Raw genomic sequence first — 25,822 nt, forward strand, 5'->3', positions numbered from 1 at the left:
GGGGAGCAAAGTAATTCTCCCAGATTCCTGATGATAGTCCACTTTAAACATTTTATGTGTACTCGAAGCTCAGACTGAATTTGTGTTTTCTCTAGCAGCAGACTCTAACCACGCCTGAGAGTTTTCTTCCTTCTAAGGCAAACTTCTGAATCAGCAGCTCGGAGTCATCTGGAAGCCTTTTCCTGTCATTGTTGCTAACAGCTAGACATAGAAGCTGATTCTTTCCTTCTAAAAAACCTCCAGTATTAATTATTTGCGACTGTTTTTCTGTCTAATCTGATGTTCGTGTGAATATTGTGAATGTTGATTTCCGAAGTCATGGTCAGATACAGCAGCAAAAAATGCAGACAATGAAACAGGTGGTTTTAATATTGGTCTCTCCCCCCAGACATCTGAGCATCTGAGCTCCTCACACAGTGTCTGGTCTGATTCAGAATTCAGCACTGTGCTGGTTCTTGAGGTTATGTTCTCCTTGGAGTTTGTCTTTTGAGGGGGGAGGGCAGGAGGAATGGAAGTACACACTGTCTTAGCCATTTACTTGTCTCTCTGAATGTGCATGGTTGACTCTTACTGGCTTGTCTCTGTGATTTCATTATCTGGGCTTTCGTTCTGAAAGTGAGTGAGTAGAAGGTATTCTTCTAGGAATTACATTTTTCACATCCAGTCAGGTCCAAAAATCCTTGGCCACAATTAAAGTGGAGTCTGAGCATAGGCAGCATGACATTATTTCATTTGCCCTACCTGAACCCCTTCTTTTTTCTTTCCTTTCTGTTCCTTCCTTTTGAAAAGTCTACTCCATTTCCTCAGGAGTTCAGCCCTATTAACTAGGGTTTGGTGCACTTCATAACAATTACTTCTTTAAAATGTCCAGTAGTAAGGACTGACTTTTGCATTTCTCAATCCTTATTCTCCAACTTCCAACTAGTGTGGAAAACTGTTGGCTATTGTTATATAATAATACATCAAAGAAGAATTTTAACAGATGATCATGTAAATGTCCTAGTAATGTCAGTCCAGCTGTACTCTCCAGAGGCCTTGGTTTCCCATTGTCTTGTGCAAAGAATACTAATTGGAATTGAGTTTCTTTTTCAAATGTCATGGAAGAGGCATGTTTCTGGCTTCAGCAGTTTGGGTGTCTGCTTTTGAAGCTTCAGTGGGCACATTTTTTCTTGCAATAGCTGCAGCCATGAAGTTGTGCTTCTGGCAGTCTCTTGGTCTGTCTGAAAAGCCATGTTCTACTTCTTAGACCCCTATCACCTGATCTTACAGAAAAGGATCAAAGAAATGCATTTGGGGATTCAATTCTTTATTGTGAGAACAGCAGCAAATATGTACCCTAGAGGTATCCTAACAGGGAAAGAGTGGAAAACAATTCTGACTACTACAGCAGCAATAGTGGAATGGCAGGGTTACCAAATAGTGGATATTTTGTGCAATGTGATCTGTTTCTGATAATTTTTGGCAGAGCTAACTATCAAAATAAAATCTAAATTTATATTAAAAGTTTGCAACATGCAGCCCATTGCTTACCTCATCACACTTGTGTAAATGATTTTTATCAATTAATATTTGATAAGTGCTTTTGGCACTTAGTGATGGCTGTCTCAGTTGCAAGATTAAACCCATAAGTACTTCTTCAGATCCTAAGCTGAGCTTTGTTCCTTGACTAGACATAAATTGCAATGTGGATGCTTTATTCATCCCCACTTATTTTCTCTTAATTCACTTCAGGATACTTTGGCAGAGTGTATTTGATTGGTGCAGATATCATTAGGCTAGAGAATGGTAATAAAGCAAAAGGGCTTCATGGTGCTTTTAAGTAAGTAACAGCTATCTCAATTTGAGATGGTTGGATTGAGTATCTCCGCTATTGGATATATCAAAAAGTCATCTGGACATGGTGCTGGGCAGTTGGCTGTAGGTGACCCTGCTTGAGCAGGGTGGCTGAACTAGATGACCTCTGGAGGTCCCTTCCAGCCTCAGCCATTCTATGATTGAACTACTTTAAGTACTTTGCCAATTTATTTCTTCAAATCACCCAGATGTGACCACCTGAATTTATGCAAGTCCATGTACTGAACTGCAGCTTATGCCTCTGTTTATGTGGCCTACGTCTGTCTTCCCACTGTAGTCTTCATGAAGCTCTGATGAGTGATGGAGCGTAAAGGTTTCAGATGGGCATTTTCCTGACACTGCCCACCTCTTCTCCCATCTTCCTTTCCTGCCCCCCAACCCTGAAAACAACCCCAATCCACCAAGACAATTATTTCCCTCTTTATTTTTATAATCTTTGGAAAAAAATTAATCACAAGAGAGATCTGGAGAGCATCTGCTCAAAGCACGGCGTCCTCAAAGTCAGATCAGATTGCTCAGGGAATTGCTCAGGTGAATTTTGGATTTGTAATGGTGGATATTCCACCACCTTTCTGAGGCTGAGTTGCAGTTTGTTACGCTTCTCCTGAACATGCTGTTCTTTTGTGTTCATCTGGAATTTCTTGCTGTGTAAAAGTCCCTTACTGTGACTTGTGACTTCCTGAGCATCCACTGCATGCTTCTGACAAGAGTCTGTCCCAGGGTGCTCTGTATTCCTTCAGGCAGTGGAAGACTCTTGAGGTCTGTCCCTTGACTTTCCCTTCTGGCTAAATAAGGCCAGTTTCCTTAGCTTTTCCTCACAGGTCACATGCCTTCAGCCCAGCGGCCCTCGTCCACTCTCTCTTTGATTTATTAGTGTCTGTTTTATCAGGGGACCTAAACTGGACACAGTACTCCAGATGTGGCCACAAAAAGTGCCAGGTAAGGGGAATAATCACTTGTCTTGACCTCCTGGTTGCACTCTCGATAGCGCAGTCAAATTGCCATTAGTCCGCATCACTGCTATCTCCAAAGCAAGACAGAGTATACTCAGGTCAGTGGTCAATTCTGTAGGAAAGGTATTATGTTCTAGTTCCATGGGCAATTATATGCCAAGTTTCCTAGAGAATTGGCCATTGACTGTTTAAGGACACACAGTGTGTTTCTCTGCAAATGAGTCTGGAAGCTCGCACTTTATTCCCTGCATGTACATAATGTGCTTTTTCTGTGTTGCGTGCCTGGTGCAGGATATCTGAAATCTATCACTTTGGGGCCTGTCATTGTTGGTAGGTTTGTTTGATTTATAATGTAAAGTGCTAAATGACTCATATTGAGGAGCTGTTAGAACTTTTTTTGTTAAAAAAGAGTGTTACGGGTATGAATTCAAGATCCTGAGAGTTCTAGGTGGTTTAGGAGTCTCCATTTTTTTTCCCCACGTGTCCTAGGCAAATCAGTTGCTACTGCAGCCACACAATTTGGTAATAAATACTAACAATTGGCAACATCTTTATGGCTTTAAACAAGACTTTTTTTTCCCATGTAGCACTTCTTCTGTAACAAAACATATTAGAGGTACTTTCTTTCTTATTGCTGAGAGGTTGCCTATATGAGCTTAAACCACAACAGAGCCCTAATCAGTATAGTTTTGGCACAGTGGCTCAGCCTGCAGTGGACTAACATTTATGAGCAGTGAAATGAAAGGGAAGCACATATTCCTGGCACTGCCAGGTCAGTTTGGCAGAGGTAAATTGCCTGAGTGCTTGAACATACTGGCTTATAGAAATTACTTTCTGGCTGGAAAGGATGGGTCTGTGAGTGGTGCAGAACTAGTGTGCACAAGTTTTTAAAGGAACTTTTGTTTGATCAGTCCTTCTTATCTGTCAGAAAATGAGCAGAGTGCATTCGTAAGTGCTTGCTCACATCCTACATCCTTAAAAAAAGAGAAAAAAGAATGGTTGGATTGTGATAGTAGGAAACCAGAGAAGGTATTTTAATGGTTAGTTACTGCATTTTTGTGGCTGGAAACATCCAAAACTACTGCACTAATGTAATTAGCATTGCAAACAGAATATATGCAAATTTATAGCAATTTCCTCTGTGTTAGTATATATTTTTTGTTTATTTGCTTCTCAGTCCTGTGTTATTCCAGGAATTGTCTCCTCACTGCTTGATGTTACTTTGCCTGGTGAGTTTATGTATCCCCAGAGAATGAAAGACAGAAACCAGTTATATTTGAGCCAAACAAAAAAAAAATCTGTCTTGTATCAAAGGTTAGAAAGGAACAAATTTGCTCCATTTCTTTTTTTTTTTTTTTTTCTTTTTTTAATTCTCCCTTTCATTTACGCTAGTAATAAAATTACCAATTAAGCATAAGCCTTAAGTCAGTTGAGGGCTAGAGATTTACACTATCTATACCAGTATAATTGGAATTGAAATCTGCCCTTGGTTCTGTAACGTATCATTTCATCTCTAATTTGAGAAAGAAATAAATGATAGGGAGTAGAGTTTATTGGAGAAGAGATATTTGGAGACAAGGCGCAGTGTGTTTGTGTTGTAACTGAGAAGTGTAAACTTATACCATGTCAAATGTCACCTGTCATTCTAGTGCATGTTTGTAGCATATTGAGCTACTTCAAATTGCATATTGCCTGAACTTCTGTATAGTAGATTGCTTATCGTTCATGCACAGTTGAAAAAGGGCAGCCTTCCATCTCTGAAGAGTAACAATAACCAGGAAAAAAATGAATAGTATGATAAATGTGGGGGTTTTTTAAACCACTTGAGACTTGCTGCCAGTGAATGTTTAACTTTGGTTTTGTTCGGTGTTCAAGATTATCCTCAGTTACTGACTTCTGATGGACTTAGTAGACCAATGAACCAGATGTGTTTGTGCTTTTTTAAATGGGCATGCTAACTCTCCTAGGTATGTGTTTGATGGAGTTTTACTTGGTAGCTCAGGAGATGATAGAAAAGGATGAAGGACATCTACATTAAAAAAAGAGCAGAGTTGAAGGCTGCAAGATAGGAGAGTTTGATTTAGACATGCTTGTATTAAAAGCCAGCCAAAATCCATAGCCTTATTTAGCAAAGAAAACATTCACTTGGGGCAGTAGGCATTAGATGCATGAAACATGCTTTTGACTTTTGGTCCGTTTGTATGAATGCAATTTTTTTGTGCTAATATGTTACCCCCACTTAAAGAGTAAGTTGTTCAGCAAGGTGCAAAGAATGATACAAATCATCTTCTTTTTCTCATTTTTGGTTTGGAGAAACTTGATCAGCAGTATGATCCAGGTGATGCTTTGTGGTAAACTGCTTTTATTTTTGTTCCTAACAGTACATCCTTTCGGGTTCTGATGACTTCAATTTGTATATGTGGAGGATTCCTCCAGATCCAGAAGCAGGTAAGTTGGTCAGTGCCTAATTTGATATTGTTTAGTGTTGTGTAGGGTTTGGCAATATGACACCCTAAGCCATACAATGTCAGCAGATCTTTTCTGTTGAAACAAACGGCTGGGCTTTTTAGAAGGGTGTTGAATCTTGACTGAAAGACTTAAGACTTCAGGAAATGTACTACCAGTTCTATTTTTAATGGCTCTGACAGTTTAAACTGTACATTTTAGAGGTATTAGGTACAATTGAGTGCTATCGTGTGGTCTCAGGTGCTTTAGCAATAGTGAGAGCAAATTACAAGCTGTGTTACAGGTAAAATGAAAATATTTTGTTTCATTTTCAAAGGCTGTTAATCATAGCTGTGTAATCCACAGCTGAGAGGATGACTGGCCTCTGAAAGGTTTGGTTAATGACAGGGTTTTGAGGAAAATGCTATTATAATTTTGGATTGCTTATTTAACCAATATTTGATGTTGCAGTCGAGAAGTCCTGAAGATGGTCGTGCTTGATATATACCAGTACCTTGGCTTTTATTTTTGCGTAGGGTCTACAGAGACTTCTCCCTGTTTTCCTTTTGAATTTGTATGATTCTCTTTTACAGTTGACACTGGTTTACTACTACTTATGGATTTTCCTCTTGGTTAAAACAAAGGTTACATACATTTAAATCAGTTATTTATCTTTAAGTTTTTATGTGTGGACTGTAGGGTTTTATTTAGTGCATGTCTCTCTACTTGTCCTGACTCCATTTGTAAATTATGGATTTGAGATTTTGTGTTTATCTGGCTGTGGGGCACTTGAAAACTTTTTCCCCGGGCAGCTGCAGATGACAAACTCTTTATCTGGGACCTTCGCACAAGGAGTGGTAGCTAGAATTACCATAAAACAACATCAAACATGGTTTGGTCAGCTTTCTTGTTTCTGGTTCTGGTAACTTGAGAAAGGGTGTCAGCAAACTTGCAACATCTCAGTTACAAAATGAGTTACTTTTTGTCAAGTGCCCTCAGTGGTTGCTTAATGGGAGCAGAAGATCCTGTAGTAGGAGCCTCTATGTCTTAGTCTCTTGTAATTTGAACAGTTCTCTTACTGAAACATTTTAGTGAAACTTACCAAGATATGTTTTGATAAACCTGAAGATTCAGCAAGTAACTCATTCGCCATCCAAGTCACCTGTGATAGGCTTATTGAAGCTCTTCTTTTCTTCATTCACTTCTTGAAGGGTTGTGCCTGTTTTGGATGTGATGAAACTTACTTTCTTAAATCTCATCCAGTGGCTCAGAATAGTTGGTTCAGCTAGAGAGGTTGCTGTGCTTCCTTCTTGGAGAAGAGTCTTTTTGTAGGGATGTGGAGACCTTGAAAAGCTTATGCTTCGATGGAACACTCGTTGTTCTCATGTTCTTGCTTAAAATAGGAGTATCTTTGGGTATGTGATCCAAGGGGGTAGAATGTGGTCTCTCATTTAAAATACTGTACAAACTAGAGAGGATGATGTAATGTCCTGTAATGTTGGTTTGCATTTGGAGTAAAAATATCTAACTGATTTTTACCTTCCGGTTGAATTCAGGCATTATGTTGCTAAAAATATTTAAATTACATCAGCTGTTTGTAAATAGCAAATTTTTGCAAGCCTAAACCTTTTCACAGAGCTGCATCCTTAAAAATAACTCTGAAATAGTTTGCTTAAGTACAGGTGCAGCAAGTATCTAGCTGTCTAGTGGTAAGTAACATTGCTACACAAAAGGTAAGTAAAGTGGGAAGAAACACACCAGTCAGACAATTGCAAACATGTTTCAAGCTGGAGGAATGTGGTTACCTATGTTGGTGTTTCGCCAAGAAGATTAAAATATCTGATGGGTTTTGGTGGGGTTTTTTTGGTTTTGGTGCGTTTTTTTATTGGGGGCTTTGGGGGGTTTTGTTTGGTTTTGTTTTGTTTTTATGTTTTGGGTTTTGTTGATTTTTATTCCCCCCCCCCCCCCAATAATATATTCGAGGTGACCTCCCAGTAGGTTGCCTTGAGTCACTCCTCCTCAGTTGGAAACTCTGCCAGTGTTTTAGTTTAGTCCAGTTATTAAACAGGGTTTACTTCAGGGCAGGAAGGTCTATGAAAAAGGGTATTTCCTAGATTGCTCAGAAAGCTATTCTGTTGAAGAGTTGCATTGGCTGTCTCCCTCCACAATCTTAGATTATTCTAAATAGGCCAGGATTTCCTATGCCAGAAGGACAGTTGCTCTTTTACCATCTTTTGTCTTTTCTTGAAGATGGAATAGTTTGATCATTTTTTCCGCTTTCTTCTGCATCCAGGTACTACTCAGTTTTCCACTGTGCTGCAGAAATAATTGCCAGTTGTTTGGTGAATTTGTTAGCCAGTTTCCTCTTTAAAGTGTATATATATGCACACACATAAAATACATCTTTTCTTCAGGGGTAGTTTCTAGAAAAATTAATACATTAGTGTGGCAGAGGCAGTCCTGAGTTTCCACAGCTTTTACTTGACTCCAAGGCATGCAAGAAGTGAGAAAAGACATCAACCCTACATGCCCTGCCCAGCAAGACTGTTAATATATAAGCACTTCAGATAGTATTTAAACCTAACTCCTATAAACACAGTCTCTTAGCTGGTAAAGAATCCCTGTTCAAGACAGAACCTGACATGTCTTGTGGGGTAATAGAGGGCTTAGTAGGCCAAATGTTTTGCAAAATGGAATTTACATTCCTCACCCACTACTCTGAATCATCTTTGCAACTCAGAGCTTGTCTCTTGCTTTTGAAATATTGCTCAAAGACACTACGTGAGGGGTATGATATTTATTTGTGATTGAGAAGACAGTTGAGGATCCTTCAGTTTACGTTAGCAGGCTGTCACCAGACTTCTGAAAAACTTCACGAAATCAGAACAGCAAAGTGCATTTCAGAGTCTCTTTTTAATTCTGGCGTTGACTGTAACTGCTAGCCAGAAAGGGCCTGTCATTGTGGTCTGGTTACTAAACTAATTGCACCAATTTTCAACAGAACTGATGAAATTCTTCTTCCCTTTTTTTTTCCTCATTGGTCATTGTAAATGCAGACACCTCTTTAGGCTTGAAGAATTCAGCAACAGATCTTTTCATGACATTTGAACAGGGTTATCTTACTAAAGGCAGCTTGTGGTTTAAGTTCTCAAAGTTCCAGACTGATAGGTAAAGATGAATAATAGATGATTAAGTGTTTCTTAATGCCTTTAGCTATTTTTGAGGGTTTTATGTATGGACAGACATGCATATATACATGCCATTTAGGCTGGGGCAGGGGGAACCCATCTGGCTGAATGGGGAGCATTCTCTGGAAGGCTTGTATTTCTAAAAAAATTGATTTTTTTCTGTGGTATGGTCTTGGGATTTAAACTGTTTTACTTTCAGGACTGTAGTTTGTCTTTTCTTTCAGGTCAGTGTTTACCGTAGTGTGCTATGAACAGTTGTTTGATTATCACAGCAAGTAAGTCATGGGGCAGTGTAAAAGAGGTTATTGTATTCAGTGGAATTTAGACTGGTTTCCATGCCATGTGAATTGAAATACCAGAAACCTGTGGAAATGTCCCTGCTAGATGGCATCTATTGGAAAACAAGGCAGTGTTGGGTGCTTCGGAGTACTGTAGCCACATGGAAGCCACATTCAGCATCCACGAGTTTCTGTCACTGCCTTAGTGTGTTTAATATCTAATTTAGCACTAGAAAGCTGAAGATAACACTGAGCCCTGGGAGTGGCTGGAGAAGCCTTAGTCCCCAGCAACTAGCCACCTGATTGTATCAAAGCTCTTTTCTCTTATTGAACGTATTTGCGGCTACCAGTACAAAATAAGTGCACAGGCAAGCAATTTTCACACCTCCATTTAAAAAAAACATTCTGTCAGTTGTGTAATAATTTCACTTATTTATTCCCTTTATGTTCAGAAAGCATAGCTTTTGATGGTAATTTCTGTGGTTCCAATAATGTTGTAAAAATCATTGTGACCTATACAATTAAACACAGCAGAAAAGCAATCTGTTCAGACCAGAAAAGAGGACAAAGAGGAAAGGGTGTGCCAAAGTTTACTTCTATAGTCATTTGTCTTAGCTTTTATATTGTTGTTCAGCTCTACTGGTGATAACAGCAGTGGGAGGGTTGGTATAGATAAGTTGTAGATGGATATGGCAGATACTTAGCAGCAACAAAATAAGGGAGAAAATATACATCCAAAAATAGCCACTACCACTACAGCTTTCTGCATATTCTTTTGATGTTTAAATGTGAATTTTCACTTTGGGTTTTGGAACCTCTTCAGAGGTATGAGACCACCACAGGGCTGGTTCTGGGCATAGTCTAGAGGAAGTGGATGATTGCCTGGAAAGGCAGGTTGCCTGAAGCAAGTGCCAGCCCATTGCTCCCTGTGCTTTTGCTAAAGCTCTGCAAGGCCGCACTGATCCTTTACCTTACCTGGGAGGTGGAAGGTGGGTTTGAAGGTGACAAAGGAAGCAGTCTGCAGATGAGTTGGAGCTGCTTTCTTGGGGGGAGACACTACCTTTTTGCTTTCTCATGTAACAGCAGAAGTACTAGGTCGGAGTCCCCTGGTGCCACCTCCAAACTGTCTCCTCTTAGCATGTCACGAGGAGAAAAAATGTTGGCCAGCCCTTGTTGTTCTTGCCCCATATATGATACAACCAAAGTCAGTTTTGCCTGTGCTGCTGAGAAGACCTGAAGTTGCCCTGACTGCTGCCAGAGCTGGAGTCAGATTCCTGATGTCACTAGAAGGGACGCTGCAGGGCTCTGAGACAAAAGTGCTTGTGTTTAAATCTCGTTTCTCTGCATATGGGTTTCTGAGGAGCAAAGCATCTGTATTGTGCAAAACAAATACAGGTGTGTGAGTGACCAGAAAGAGACTTTTTAAGGAGTCTAAACATAATCTACTGTACTGAAAGCAGAGGCCCTATGTGCTATGAGTATTTGCTTCCATTGTGCTGTGCATTTGCTTTCCAAAATATGGTACCTCTCTTCCGTTAGTGCATCGTGACCTCATAGGATTCAAATGCAGGGCAATTGTCTGCGGTCTAAATATGCCCTGGATTATTATTAATGAAAACCAAATTAATTTTAAATGAGCTTTCTACTGTAGTGCCAAGTACTACACTGGAATGGTATGCCATGGCACACTGGCAGCTGGTTCTTCTCAGGAGTTTTCAGCACTTTGAGTAATTCACAAGGCTTGTGTGAAGTTATGCTTTAGTCTGTTGAACGTCTTTCTACCTTATATGAACAACCAGTGAGGCTTCTTCTTTTTCAGTGTCCTAGTTAGAAAGGACTTCTTCTTAATGAGGTCATTTAATTCCTCTGTTGCAAAGCCAGTAGAGGATTGTTCCTTATCCCAGCAGGTTCTCCAGTGCTTTGACAGTTTTTTAAGTGTTTGGAGTAACACCACTTCCATTAGTTTGGAGACTGTTCTACATTCTCACAGGATTTTGCCTCTAGGGCTCTTTTCCTAATAATATATCACCTCCCTTTTTATGTTATCCTTCAAATAATTCATTCTTCTGGGGTTTTTTAAACAGTACTGCGTGTTGTGGAGCTTGGGTATGGAAGTCACATTGCTGTCCAAGTATCTCTCTCTCCTTCATTATGATTTACTAGTGTTTTTTAAAATGTATTGGTATGTACCATCCGGAATGTTCTCAATATGTGAAATGTCAAGTCATTTGCATAAATATTTACAAAACCATATAACTAACAAGAGTTTCATTAGCATAATATTTAAAACATAAAGTAATAAAGCCAACTGAGAAGTAATCACTTCGGCAACTTAGTGGACATCTACTTTTGCTTCAAAGCATTGTATTATTTCTTCCTTCTGTCTGTGTTGGAGCCTGTAGATAGGCCTCATGTTGCCCTGGTATTCTTGTCAAACACGTGTAGGGGGAGATCTGTTTAAAAATGTACACTTCAAATTTAGGCTTTTATAAGTTATTTCTTCCATCTAGTCAGATATTGGAATACAATTTTATTTAAAGAATTTTTTGAGACTTTGTATTGCCCTCTTTGGAGTGCTTATTTGCAGGGTGTAGAGGAAGAAGGATTTTCTTGACATGTCAGTTTGTGTATCAAATAAAAGCAGACCAAAAAAAAACTGATCAGCACAGCTAGAACATTAAACCACTACTCAGAACTGTCTCAAAGCATAGCAATTTTTGGAATGTATTGCAAAACCAGCTAGTATATCTCCATTCCTTCGCTCCAGTAGTTAGAGGTTAAACAGACAAAAACCTTCTAAAATCAGCATAATCAGCCTCTGAAAACTTTAAGACTTTTTAAAAATATGTATATGTATTATTAATAACATATATGTAAGCTAATGGCTTCTGTATAAACACTGCTTATACGCATGGTAACTGTGTTAAGAATATAAAAGCTGCCAACTAAAACAGTTGTAGGACCTGTGCGTGCCACTAAATTCAAAAGCAAACAAACAACACCCCTTCCCCATTCCCTAAATAAACCCTCCCAAACCTCAAAAGCAAAATTTGAGTGTTGTTGGGATAGCAGAGGTCAATTCTGCTGAAACAATACAAATAAAAATACCAGTTTCAGTGAAGGCAGCAAAAAGAAATAGAAATTATTGCATGCAGAAAAAGGAAGATGGCTTCAGGAATTTGAGCAGTTTATGGCCAACCTTCATTTAACTTACAGATGCACTTCTTTTTTTTGCCAGCAGACATGAGCAAACTTAACTCGCACTGTGAGATGGCTAGAAGCTCTATGGCTGCAACTAAGCATTTGCTGAGAGACCAGGGGGATTCCAGACAAGTCTGGACACAGGCATATGTCTGCCACGCAGACACTCATGTAATACAATACCAACTTTGCTGGGCTACTATAAAATGAAGGGACCACTGTCAGGATAATTAATGATGTAGAAGGGTCTCTATTAAGCACTTACTTAGAGGCATTGCTTAAGATCACAGGAGCTGGTAGAGCAAATTGAATCAGGCAAGAGATTGTCCAAAAATGAGGTTCTGAGGCAGTCTATTATATTTGACAAAAAGATTATCAGAGTATTGCTGGAGTCAATATTCTTTGGCTTAAATGATTAAAACCTCCCGTACTACTAGAAAAAGCTGACTGCTAAGATTTGTAATTTCAGTAATCTGTTTCTTTGGGACTTTTCTGTAATTGGGCAGTTAGATGTTTTAAGGGGCTTTGTAGGGAAGTTCGCCTTCACTCTAAGAAGAGTAAAGTATGTTCTACTACTGCGCTCTCTCTGATTTTATTGTTAACAGCTTAAAAGGAATTTGGGGAACTTCAATATTAAAGCAGAAAGTTTTGGAGTTCCTCTATAGAATCAGAACAGTTAGGGTTGGAAGGAACCTTAAAGATCATTGAGTCCAACACTGCTGCCAAGAACAGGGACACCTTCCACTAGACCAGGTTGCTCAAAGGGCCATCTAGCCTAGCCTTGAGCACTGTCAGGGATGAGGCATCAACAGCTTCTCTGGACAACCTGTTCCAGTGTCTCACCACTCTTCCTTATATCCAGTATAAATCTGATATTTCAGCTTAAAACTGTTGGCTTCTTCTCCTCTCACAACAGGCCTTAGTAAAAGTCTCTCTGTGTATTTCTTATAGTTTTCCTCTTTATTGAAAAGCTGTAATAAGGTCTCCTCAGAGCCCTGTCTTCTCCATTCCTGAGGCCCTCTTTCTTGGAGCATTTGTCTGCTAGGTCAAGCTAAATGTATTGAGAACTGGCCTTGATGTAACCATCTACCGCTGACTTGGTAGATGCAGTCGAATTGACAGCTGTGATTTGGCTGGAAGGAATGCTGTGGGAGTAAGGCAACTTGCCATCAACCATAAATGTGGTCATGTATGTCTAGCAGGGTGAGCAGAATGAAAGGATGTGAAGAGTTTCATAAAATGGAAAAGAAATCAAAAGAGCCCAATTGACATTTAATGATGTTGCTTTCCAGTCAGTTACTTCTCAGTCTCAGCTACTTCTTGGTTAACTTTGCTTACACTGGTGAAATCTTGCTCCAATGGTGGAACTTACCTCTGAACCTTTACAGAAAATACAAGTCTACCCAAGTAAGAGAGCCATTCCAGGTAGCTCAGACACAGTGCAGCTTTGATGCACATATTTAGAAGTTAACTGGAGTGATAGTCTTCGAATTTTCTTAATTTTAAATGAGACTTCATTCTGTATACAAAGTCTTTAAAGTGGCCATGTGTTTTGGTCTTTGGAGTTAGTCGCCATCTCTTTTCCCTTCTTCAGGCATGTTATCTTTCTGTCCCAAAGTACTGTGAGAGCGCAGTTCGGTCTGCAAAAATTGATTTGTGCAAACAGAACACTTTCCAGAAGCAGTAAGAATATCTGTCTGAGGCTTTTTAGGAGCTGGATGACTGACTTCTCATTTCTAAATCTTTATCGTGGCTTGTACACCACATTACACTTCAGTCTGGTCTTCATGAGTGGAAGGGATAGAGTGCTTTTTTTTTTTTTTTAAAGAGGTGAGGGGCTGAACACACGCTCACTAGTTGTGTAGAGAACATAAAGTTTACTTGTTTAGTGTTAAGGTAACTGTAAGTAGCACAGAAGCTAATGAAATTATTTTAACTTTCTGCAAGGTGTGCTTATGACCTTTGAAGTTGTAAATAGAAAGATTGCTTTTCTCTGAAGCGGTTTTCGGTTTTTACTTCCCCTCTTTTAAAAGTTTTGTGTTCTTTCACCAAAGATGTTAATTGTAACATCTTGAGTGACACTTGTTCATTCAGATGCACAGGTGTGCCTTCTAGTGGTTTTAATACTGAATCTATGAGTATAAAAAATTAGCTATGGGAGTTTCTTGCTTTGGCGAGAACTAGTGAGAGTCAGTGACCAAGCGGAAGAGTTGTCTGGCTTGTTTTGGGTTTTACCATTAACACAAAAGCATTCCACTTCAGCTAGTTCCCTGCCTTGTGAATGATATAACCCTCTGGTCAGATATGTTGTTTCATGTCCCCCTCTAAGCTTGATTCACAGAAATAAGAATTGCTGTAGATCCTAGTCTAGGGAATACTATGCTAAGTCCAGCTGTAATGTAGTGACTCGTATTAGTAGCCTTGAAGATTGCCTGCCTACCAGACCAGAGTCAACTGTGACAGTAATGAATTGCTGATTAAAAAACAAAACAAATCAAAACAAAACCCCAAACAAACAAAAAGAGAGTGTAACTATTTAAAAAAGTCAAGCTCTTTATTTGTCTCTGCTTCAGATTTACAAAACAAGTAGTGTCATGCGTTAGGCACTACAGTTTCACTGGTGATTTCATTAAGTATGTATGTTGTTCTTATTCACATACTTGTCATGTTAGGTCAAAACCCTTCACTGTTTGTTTAGATAGTTGAATCAAAGCTAGCCTCCAATCCCTAATTTGCAGGAAGGATGTTTTTCATAGAGGTATTGCTCATAAAATTGGAATTTCGCAGCCAGCACAATCCTTAAAGTATTGCAAAATAAAGCTGGAGTGCATCGTCAAATATGGCTTTAAATGATTGTGAATGAAAGCAATATGAAGATGTAATTATTCATTCCAATGTGTGCTTGTTTTTCCCCTAGGTGGCATTGGCAGGGTCGTCAATGGTGCTTTTATGGTATTGAAAGGTCATCGGTCAATTGTAAACCAAGTCCGGTTTAATCCTCACACTTACATGATCTGTTCTTCTGGCGTTGAAAAGATTATAAAGGTAAGATAAATTATGAGAAAATGTGTTCTTTTAGTATTTCAGGAAGAAATGCTTTGTTTTGCTCATCATTGTTCTTTTCCACATCCATCCTGTCTTCTTATCTAATCCTTTTGTCAAGTCTCACTTCCTGGCTAAACTGATGCAGATTTTTAATTGGGCATTTCAACATCAAACTCCATTTCAATTTTAAAAGTTTTATGGATAAGGGATACCATTAGAATTTCCTGGATTTGTACTTTGAAAAAGGAACTATTTTTGTAATGTTTCATTCTGTACATAACTGAAGTATCATGTTAACAGTCCTTCTCAGGAGAGTTTGGTCACAGCTGTAACATGATCTCCTAAAACTTCTGGTACTTTGAGCTGAAATTTAATAAAAATCTCTCCAAAGAGTATTGTTGAGCCTTAGCCTAGCCTGACCTAGCTGAATTTAACCTAATACTGCCTCAGGAGCCCTTTTAAAATTTTTATGGACACTTCTGCATTGAATCAATTCAACATACTTTTCTGTGGCTTCTAGAGGAAACAGGACTCTTAATACCTTCCACAATGTCTCATTTGTGAATCTTTTAACAATGTACTGTATTTTTAGAAAGTGTGTGCTTTCTTATGTGGAATGTAAAGAGATAACAAACGTGGTTAGGTTCTGAAACTTTCTTTCCTTAAAGAAAGACAGCCAATATTGTGGAAGCAAGGCAAAAACTTTGTTGTCATTTCTCATCACAAAGGTTGAGGGTGGGGAGGCAGAGGATTATACTACTCTAATGCGCTTTGTCTTCTGCTGCCATAGAAATTTTGCTATAATTTATGCCTATCAAAAAGTTGAAAGAAACCAGAACCATTTAATTTTTAAGTAGGATGATGAGAACTGATGCTGCGTCTATTTGTTGAATGACTTCATGAAAATCTTATGTGGATGTGGCTATAAATCAGGTCATTTGAGTATTAGTAAGTGCTTCAGTTAGCTACAAGTTGCCTGAATGAACTGGTTTTGCAAAGAACTTTTTATTAGTCTGCAACTTACAGTCCAGCATTGGGCTAAAACCCTTGGACCATGGCCCAGTGACTTGCTGAATCACCTGCATTACAGCTGCTGTCAGCATTTGGGTTCTGACTGTAGTTCAGCTTTCCTTCTCTTCTATCTTCCACTGGTCCTTTAGTTTACTTTTCTGCTTTTCTTTCATATGTCCCTCTTGACAGGTTTGAACAAAAGTGCACTGAGCAGTGTTAGCAGCTCACTGATTTTTCAATTTCCAGGCAGTCAAACTGACACTGTTTGACAACAGTTTTGCCAGAGGCTATTTTTTTTTGCTTTAGAAACTTGATTCACTCAACCTAAATTCTCCCTTTTTGGATTTTAGATCTGCTGACCCTTCACCCTAAGAATCCTTCCTGCATGAGTGTGCTTAGACTGTTGGATTAGCATTGGTATAAACACCCCCTGTGTTGCTTTTGTGTACTTCTACTAGGATTTTGGCGGGGGTTTTTTGCCTAGTGATTAAAAGGTTAGTTCGATTAAGGCTTCAGTCACAGGTTGTGTAACTCTTTCAAAAACACCTCTGCTTGAGTGCTTCTGTAGAAGAGAATTCCTGTTGTGTCACAGTTTGTGCAATAGAACTTGTGTAGATGCTTTGAAGGAACTGAATTCCCCAAACATTGCAAGCTAGAAATAAATTAAGGGAAAGGTGTTTAATGTATTAAATTTGTTAGCAAACCAGAACTTCCTACCCTTTTGTGTTGTATGTCATTTTGCCTCAGCTTTTAATGTGCCTTCTTTGGGGATCAGATTGTTTAAGGCTCATACCTTGTCTGGTCTTCATGACTTTGCTCTGTAAAGGTACTGTCTGAGTGAACAGTGGTTTGTGAGTGACCATACAGTAGTGGTTTCTTCTTCATTCCAGCTACTCCTACAGATAAGCTGGGGGCTAGTAACAGCCACTAGCAGAAGGGCAAAACAGGAAACACAACATTAGCCATTCTTAGGGGCTATTTAAAGCATTAAAACCAGCTGGGAACACAAGTCATTTGCTTGCATGGCTATCTTTCTTTCCCCCGTACTAATGCTTGATGTGCTTGCTTGGAGAAGTTGAGATGACAAGAGGAAGAGGCATAAATAAAAAATATACTTAGGTTCTTTTATGATTTCCTGTTTTGTTGGGGTTTGTTTGGTTTAATCAGTTCCTTAAGCAGTGGCCTTTCTTTTACCGTCCTTCAAGTGTCTCCAAAAATTCTTTCTGGAATTAAATCACCGAAGATAATTTCACTGTGGCTGGCTGGTATATTCCATTCCTTCAATCATAGAAACTCTGTGATGAATTAAAAATGTGGATGCTAGTAGCTGTTTGTCTAAGCCTTAAATTTTTAGACTAGCTGGACTAAATTTAGTACTTCCAGAAGTGAAGAACTGATAGCACCAGCATTAAGGCATGATACAGACAAGCCATTCAGTATTTCCATGTGCTTCTGTCAACACACTTGCTATTTTAATGCTGATTGCAAATGAGATACAAATTCATCTCAGGCCTAGCCCTGCTGAAATGAGTAGTGTTCACAAAAATGATTTTGACCTTTGTGGTTATGATTTTTTTTGCATTTGTTTTGTTGTAAAGAATCTGCAGGAATATAATTCAGTAACTCAGTGGTTTAGGATTTGATTTCTGCTAGGACTAAGAATACAATGGATAAGATGAGGGTATGTATGTGAATATTCAAGTGAGGAGGTTTCAGAAACCTAAAGTAAGACTCAACAAGCTCATTAATAAAGGATACTGGAAGCCTTGACTCCAGATAGTGTGTGCTGGACACATCAACCCAGATGAATTGCTCATTGCCCTGCATTTCAGAAACCTGAACCTCAGTAAAATAGAAGAGTGCAGCTGCGAACTAAAATTATCATTTGCAGTAAGCATTCACCATGAGGGCTAAAGCAGTGTAAAACAAAAATAGCACTTTCCCCTCAGTTAACTGTGTGAGACATTGGGATGCGCTGGCAGGAAAACTAATTGCAGAAGAAATAAATGAGGCATTCCCTCTGATGTGTGGGGCTTAGAGGAGGACCATGGAGAATTATGGAGTTAGAGGAAAGTTCCAGAAAAGATAAAATAGAGAAAAGTGCATAAGGATTTTCAGAAAGAAATAGTGATTTTAATTGGAAATGGAATACTGTGTATCTAGGCACCACTGTTGAAGGTCCCATTTGTTTAAAAACCATCATTGTATCAAAGACAGCAAAGTCTATTTGCCAGTGTTGCTGTGGTGACAGATTAATGTCATTGTGGCTAGCTGCCTCTTCTGAATCAGATCATCTAATATAGCTGGGTTTAATTATTCTCCTGCTACAGGCATAGCTACTTTTTTGTTTTAAGTTCTGGGGGGTTGCTACCCTGGAATACAAGCAATTCAAAGACACTCTCTGAAGCATCTCTGCTGAAGCAGAGAACCAGTTTTGTACTCCTCTGGTTTTGTTCCTACTTTTATATCCATACTCGGGGCATCAGTGAATGATACCCAGCTCCTTAATCCTCTGACAGAGAAAGAACTTCCTGATAGATTGTTGCTTCAGTGGGATGATTTGCCAACTTATTTTCTCCAATTTGCTTACCTTCTTCCCCAACATGGTGTCAGTCAGAGGATGAGAAAAAGGCTAAGTCATTCCATTTACAAAAAAGTGCCTTTCAGATGCCACAGAGTATGCTGGACCAGTTGCTGCCAGTTTAAAGGCAAGGATAGATTTTTAGTCTGATTTCTTTCTGGCAGGCCCTTGTACTCCTTCATAGCAAAATGTCTAAGAAGTAGGAATATCAATCTCCAGAGAAATCTGATACTGTACAAACTGATTCATCCTGAATTCCCTTGATTTCTCTTTATTATTTACTCCTTCTCTGTGAACAAATCTGTCTTGGAAGGGAGAAGCCTCACTATGGACTCTTTGTAGCTATCTTAAAAATATAAAACACTGCTGTATTTTCTCTGATGCTTGCAGAGTGAGAAGAAAGATCTGGTAGACTAGTAAGCATGTGGAATTTCTCTGTGCATACCTTATGTACCTTTTTAGATGACTTTTCATTGAAAAACAGGCCTTTTCAGAGGGGCTTCAGAGCAGACTACCTCTCCTCCATTTATATCGGTTCATACAGAATCTAAGAGTTTTCTAATTCTCTTGCTTAAAATGAAAGTAGTTTTAAAACCTGATGAATCGATCTGACACTCCTAAGACTCTTTGAGAAGGGGGCATGCCAGCCTGCTTGTCCAGGCATGCAGTATGAAGCATTTACAAAAAAGTATATGCTGCTTAAATGCAGAAAGATCTGATCCACTTGTTGACCTGCTCAGTAGTGGAACAAAGAGGAGAAAAGAGCTGACATTTTGAGAGAAGGCACTGAACATTTGCTAGTAAAATTGTCAAGAAGGCTGCGATGCAGAATAATCTGTTGGGCAAATAGAGTTCTTGTTTTTTTCATTTAAAAATGTGGTATATTCCCAGATCAACGATCTCTCTCATGCATCCACTGAGAGAAGACTCTTTCCTACATTATCTTTAGGAAGTGGAGCATGGGAAATAATTAGAGGATGAGAAGAGATTCTTTCTGTTCTCTTGAATAAATCAAAAAGGTTAAGTATGGTTGATGAAACTGTACATAGTGGGCTTAGGTTGGGTTTTGTTTTTTGGTGCTTGTCTCTTGAGCTATGTGTCTAGTTAAGTGCAGTACTTAAACCAAACAACAGAGACTGTCTGGTTTCAAGTGTTAGATTAATGAACTGTACTAGAAGAGAATTTGCATAAGTATTGCAAATAAAAATAGCAATTAAATACAAATAGCCAATACGCCATGACATTGAAGCAGTGCTCCTAGGAACAGGCTAATGTACTGTAATGCAATGTAAAATACCTTTGCCTTTGCTCTGAAAGGCAGCTTGATGGTTGCCATACAGATAAAAGGTACATCTGCAGCCCACTTTAATTTTGGAATAGTGTCTCTTTTATCTGCATAGCCAGATCATACATAGAAGCTCTGTTAACTGTAAATTAAAGAAGATGCAAAGTAAAGCAAAAGTAAAGTAAAGTAAAGTTTGGGAGAATTCCAGAATAAAGGTTACCTGTACATCTTAAATTTGGCTGTACTGAACATGTTGCTGCAAGACAATTTATTACATTTTGGTTCCAATATTAAAGGTGTAAGATCTTACTGTACACTGCTGAAAATGTCTGTGAATACAGAATTACTGGCATTCTCTTGGGTTCTTTTTATAGTACTTGTCATGGTAGTATCAGATTATGCTGCATGTTTTAACTATGCATCTGTGAGATGGGTGCTGATTATGCCGTTTACACAGACAAACCACTTTTTGTTAGTGGTTTTGTCTACTTGGAACAGAATTTGACTAATTTATGTTGGGAAAAGTTAGATGTTTTTGCCAAAGTCTATCCAAAAAGGCCTACCTGGTATAGACAGCTGGCATAGAGTTTTTTTCCCTGAGCTTGTTAGCATGGTAAAACCAAAGCATGATTGAAATCAGATACTTTATAAGCAGAACATTAGGGAATTATGGTGGATAAGCTACATATTAGCTCTGCTTACATTAGGTGTTGTGCATCGCGTTAACCACCAAATAAAGAATAACATGACAGTGGTTGTCCAGTGAATGCCTTAATCTTATTGTCCCCAAATCTGTGAGTAAAACTGAGAAGGGTAAGTAGATCCAAATGTTATATTTGCTATGGATTACGAGTTTCTTTGTGATATTGGTGTATCTTCTTTGGGCTTTTTTTATTTCCTTTTCCCTCCCACAACATTAAAAAGGAAGGAAGGCTAGATGAACAGTGCAGTCAAGACTGTTGCTGTTGGTGAATTTGTTACACTTTGTAATGTTACTAACCTCTCTCTGCTTCAGAAGTAGCTTTCAGTAAAGCTCTTCTCCTTCACCTAAAATTGCTGCTGTATCTTGAGAGCAAATTGGGTGCTTTCTTTCCTTCACGACTGTTCCCTAAAGGGAGTACTGCAAGCGCTGCCTGTCACCTCCATACATTCAGCTCCCTGTGGGCTGATCAGGTGTGACTGATAATGAAGCTGGATGAAATGTTACTCTACATCACTGGCATAAGCAACTCTAGTTTCCTGGGAAACAAGTGCCTTCATTAGTGCCAAGACTGTATTGTAGGCAACAAACTATTCTTACCGTTAGTGAGTAAGCATGTCCTATTATATAAAAATAGAGCCCTGCAATTTTAGAGAAATTGCCACACAATGAAATATTGATGGATAATCTGCCGTGTGAGAGCTTTTAAATTCTGGATGTGTGAAGTAGATTCAGGAAAAACACATTTGTAAAAGGGGAATAAAAAACCCCACATCTCTGGAATACTTTTAAGTATTGGTCTGAGGGGTAAAAAATAATAATAAAAACAATCTGCAACTTGCAATTGTTTTGGGCATTTGTGCTACTGTTCTACTTCAAGTGCTTATAATAGTTTATGAACTCAACATCATATGATTTTTCTTCTTCTTTCTGTTACAGATCTGGAGCCCTTACAAGCAGCCTGATTGCACAGGGGATCTAGATGGTAGAATTGAGGATGATTCACGTTGCCTCTACACTCATGAAGAGTACATCAGTCTTGTGTTGAACAGTGGTAGTGGTTTGTCCCATGATTATGCCAACCAGTCAGTCCAGGAAGATCCACGGATGATGGCCTTTTTTGACTCCCTGGTGCGCCGGGAGATAGAGGGCTGGAGTTCTGACTCAGACAGCGACCTCAGTGAGAGCACAATTCTGCAGCTCCATGCAGGAGTAAGTGAACGCTCTGCTTACAGTGAGTCAGAGTCCTCTGCCTCTTTGCATCACTCCCCACCACATGTGGCTGAAGAGTCTGATGAAACTGCCTATAACTTAAGGGCCTTAAGATCAACTGCATCCCCCTCAGCCCGAGAAGATGTGGCTTCCCGTCAGCAGAGGCTCTCTGCACTAAGAAAGTATCAGGATAAACGTCTCCTGGCCCTTTCCAATGAGTCTGACTCTGATGACAACACCTGTGAGGCAGAACTAGATACAGACCTTTTCCCACGGCCACGATCCCCGAGTCCTGAGGAGAATGAATCCAGCAGTTCCAGCAGCAGCAGCAGTACAGAAGAGGAAGAGGAATTGAATGAACGACGCACATCTATGAGGCAACGTAATGCACTGAGGCGCCGACAGAAGGTGCAAAAGGAGGAAAGGACTAGCACTAACACAGACAATGTGACCCCTTATGTAGGTGAGGACATCTATGATTACCCCCAGATCAAAGTAGATGACCTTTCTTCTTCTCCAGCTTCTTCACCAGAAAGGAGTTCAGCTAACAAAGAAGTTCTCAAAGAAAGGACATCACCTTGTTCAGACAGTGAGTCAGTGGAGAGAAAAATTTATAAAGCTTACAAATGGCTTCATTATTCTTATATATCATATTCAGCTAATAAAGATGGTGAATCCTCCAGAGGAGATGGAGAGAATGATGAAGGGAAACCAGGAACTAGTGGAAGGCACAGTGCAGCACACTTGCTAAATAAGGAAGATGCTAGGAACTTCAGTTCAGTAGTTCCTGAGGGTTCCCCAGCTCTTTCTACTGGAAGCCACAACAGAGAAACTTTGAAAGAATGTGGCTTAATGGAAAACTCTAGTAATGGTCAAGCTCATGAATGTGACAATCAGCGATGGATGGAGGGTCAAGAAAACACATCTGAAGACGCAAGCAGTGGAGGTGTAGAGCATACTTTTGAGACTAAAAAGCTCAATGGAAAAGCTAACTGTAAAGGGCTAAACAGTTGTACTGAAGAAATTCAGACTGCTGGACTTGTGGAACAGAAAAATAGTCAGAACTGTCAACCAGCATCAAGCCATCACTCACTGGTCCCTCCGTTCTCTGCTGTTGCCATCTGTAGTATGTCGGGTCACTGCCCCAGAAACCAGACTGATGACCATGAGGAGAGGAGCCTCGATACCTCCTGTGTTAACCACAGTAATGGCCACTTGCATCTTCACCCTTCATGCTTCAGCAATGGACAGAGTTTCGGAGAGCAGGAGGCTGTGACGCAAGGACTACAGGTGCACTCAAATGCTGATAATGGCAACCTTGTACAAGTGGGTGGGACCTTGCACAAAGACTGCTGCCTGTCTGAAATGGACTCCAACAGCTACAGTGTAAGCACAAGAGAGGATACTGCTGACTTGCATCCTACAGGCAGTGAGAGCACTGAATCTCTTGGAGGACTGAAAAGACACAGAGTGGAGTTGGAAGATGCAGATTCAGAAAGTTCATCCCTAGAAAAGAAGTTAAAAACATGATAAATGCAAATGTCTGTCATAGTGTACACTCTCAAAAAAAAAGGAAAAAGAAAGTATTAAAGGCACATAGAGCTTGGGTCTGAAACATTGCATTTGATTCTCCATTCCATTCTTCAGTGGGTCTGTTTTAGATTGCCAATGGTTCATGCTGTATAAAATTCCAACTTACTCCTTAATGAGACTGAGTCTAGTGTACCCATACAAGGTTCTGTTTAAAGTAAATCCTTATTAAGACGGTTGACTGACTTATTCTTGTGTGAACATGTGTCGTTTGTTCAGCCAGCCAACCAGGATGACTGCTTTAAGTTTTAATTATTCTTCTAAGAAGGAATTTTTCCTTAAGTACTGACACTTACATCACATTTCAGGCTCAAGAGTGATAGAATTAAATCACGCTGATGGTAGCTTGGGGGGTGTTTCTCATTGAGAAGAACAGGGAGGAAACTTTTCTGGGCCCTTTATTCTGCTTCAGAAACTAAAGAAATGCAGCCATTAGGGAGGATGTTTTCAGAACTGACTGTTATCTTTAGAGACAATACTTCATGAAGTGCTTGCTTCTGATACAGCTCAGTGACATTATTTCTATGCCAACAGAAAAGCTGTAGGAAATAAGCCTCTTTCCAAAAATCACCTTTAGACTGTTCCTATGGTGACATTCAATTTTGTAGGTTTTTTGCTTTTTTAGGGAAAAGAGCTGAATAACACGGTGCCATCATGATACTAAAATGTGATTGTTGATGAGAGGAAGGTATTATGCTGTAGGCTTCACTCTAACCATGGGCTATTAAAAATCAGGCATTGAAACATGCCTTTCTGTGAACTTAATACATCATTATTATTATTATTATCATCAGGAATATGGCTCTGAGTGTTGGGATCTTGACTGTGCCTTCCCCTGTGTGCTTACTTTGGGGAGGCAGTAGGCCAAATTGAAAACAGGGGAACGATGGATAATGTAACTGATGCAGGTTAACAGCAATACTTGGTAAAGTCTGAAAATTGCTTTTTTGACAGTTTTCTTAGCCCAAAGCTCGAAAGCCTGGCATTGGAGACCAGGATTGCTTTTACACCACTCTGCTACAAATACTTAAAACTGCAAATGGGTAGATGGATTCGATAGAGTTGTGTGTGTAAGGGAGAGCTTCAGAGAAACATCCCCATGTGTGAGGACACTGGGACTCTCAAATCTGGCAGTCGGAACCTGAGCAAGAGTGTAGCTCTGGCTGCCGGCTACCATGAACTGACATACTGTTCAGGTGGGCAGAGTCCTTTCTGGCCTGGGCCCTGTTTGTAATAGAGTATCTAGTGAGCCCTCAGTTCTGGTATGCTGAAAGTGATGGAATTGCACTTACTTCCCTAGCTACAAGGTAAGAGGAATCTGTGCGAAGGGCAAAGAAACCACCTATAAAGGACACAAAACCTGTGTGTGCCTTGCAGTGCTGACAAGAGGCTTCTTTTGACCCTAGTGATTGTCACAGGCTTTCAAGCCCAGTGCTGAGGAAGGGCTAGATTTTTTTAAGGAACAGGAGATTCTTGCTTTCTATATGACTCTAGCAGTACACTGCTGTACAGCATTGGTCTCTGAATAATAATTTCATGTGCACATCTGCCTGGAACCTGGGAAAGAAGGAAAATGCTCTGTTAAGACATGATGAAAGTAAAGGAGGGCTTCAGAAGAGATGCTGGGAGAGAAAGGCATGGGAAGGGGAAAAAAGAACATAAGCTCAAAAATTTCCTTACAGCTACTGTGTGCCATAGGCTTTTTGCTCATGTCTGGTCAGCCTTGCTATGTGGGAACTTGGAGTAAGCACATGATAGAGTATTTAAGAAGCAAATAAGATGGCTAAAAGGGAAAGGGATGTTTTCAAACACAGGTGAAAGTGGCAGTAACAACAAGCTGATATGTTGTTACCTTATTGAGAAAATTGTTCTGTACTGATTTTATTTAGATCACTGCAATTAAGATCACTATGGAGGTGTTCTCCTTGGTTGTATAAACACCTTATTGTAAATGCTCATTTAGCCAAAATCTTGAGTTGCTAAGTCAAAATCTTTTTATTATCACTATTTTTTGTTAAAGTTCTTTACATTGTGAAATATTCCCAGCTGTCATTTCTGCCCCGCTCTGAAGAATGCCCAAATTGCAGGTGAATGGCCATCTCCACTCTCCTGTGACACGGTCATCTTTTCTCAGTTTTTCCTCAAGTGACTTGTGGTCTCACTTTCTGGTTCTTTTGTTTATTTTCAAAAGCAGAATGAAAGCTGCTAGGTTTGGCATTAATGCTGCTCTACAGGCTCTGGGCATAAAGGTTTGCTGTGGTTTTCCCAGTGACAGCTTCCCATGCTGCCTGTGTGCTTGTTATGTCAAGCAGGAGAAGGAAGGTGGGTTGTGATCTTAACCTTTCATTCACAGGAAATTTCAGTGCACACAAGAACTGTAGCTTCTGAATCAGTGGGTTCACCTTCTCACATAAGTAACTTTTAGCAGCAGTAGGAAGCTGCGTTATCTGGTAAAGACCAAAAAAAAGGCAAGCAAGCA

At 39.6% G+C, this 25,822-nt stretch overlaps 1 protein-coding gene across 1 annotated transcript in view; it reads left to right on the top strand.

Annotated features, from left to right (window-relative positions):
- Nucleotides 1-23,706, top strand: part of DCAF5 (DDB1 and CUL4 associated factor 5) — a 73,606-nt gene extending 49,900 nt beyond the window's left edge. The window contains exons 7-9 of the mRNA XM_080617866.1: nucleotides 5,189-5,255; nucleotides 14,837-14,964; nucleotides 21,481-23,706. Coding sequence (XP_080473992.1) covers nucleotides 5,189-5,255; nucleotides 14,837-14,964; nucleotides 21,481-23,283 — 1,998 coding nt within the window. The 3' untranslated portion in view covers nucleotides 23,284-23,706. The remainder of the gene's footprint in view (nucleotides 1-5,188; nucleotides 5,256-14,836; nucleotides 14,965-21,480) is intronic.
- Nucleotides 23,707-25,822: the final 2,116 nt, after the last annotated feature.

This window comes from Psittacula echo (assembly GCF_963264785.1).
Source record: "Psittacula echo genome assembly, chromosome: 5".
NCBI classification, from domain to species: Eukaryota; Metazoa; Chordata; class Aves; order Psittaciformes; family Psittacidae; genus Psittacula; species Psittacula echo.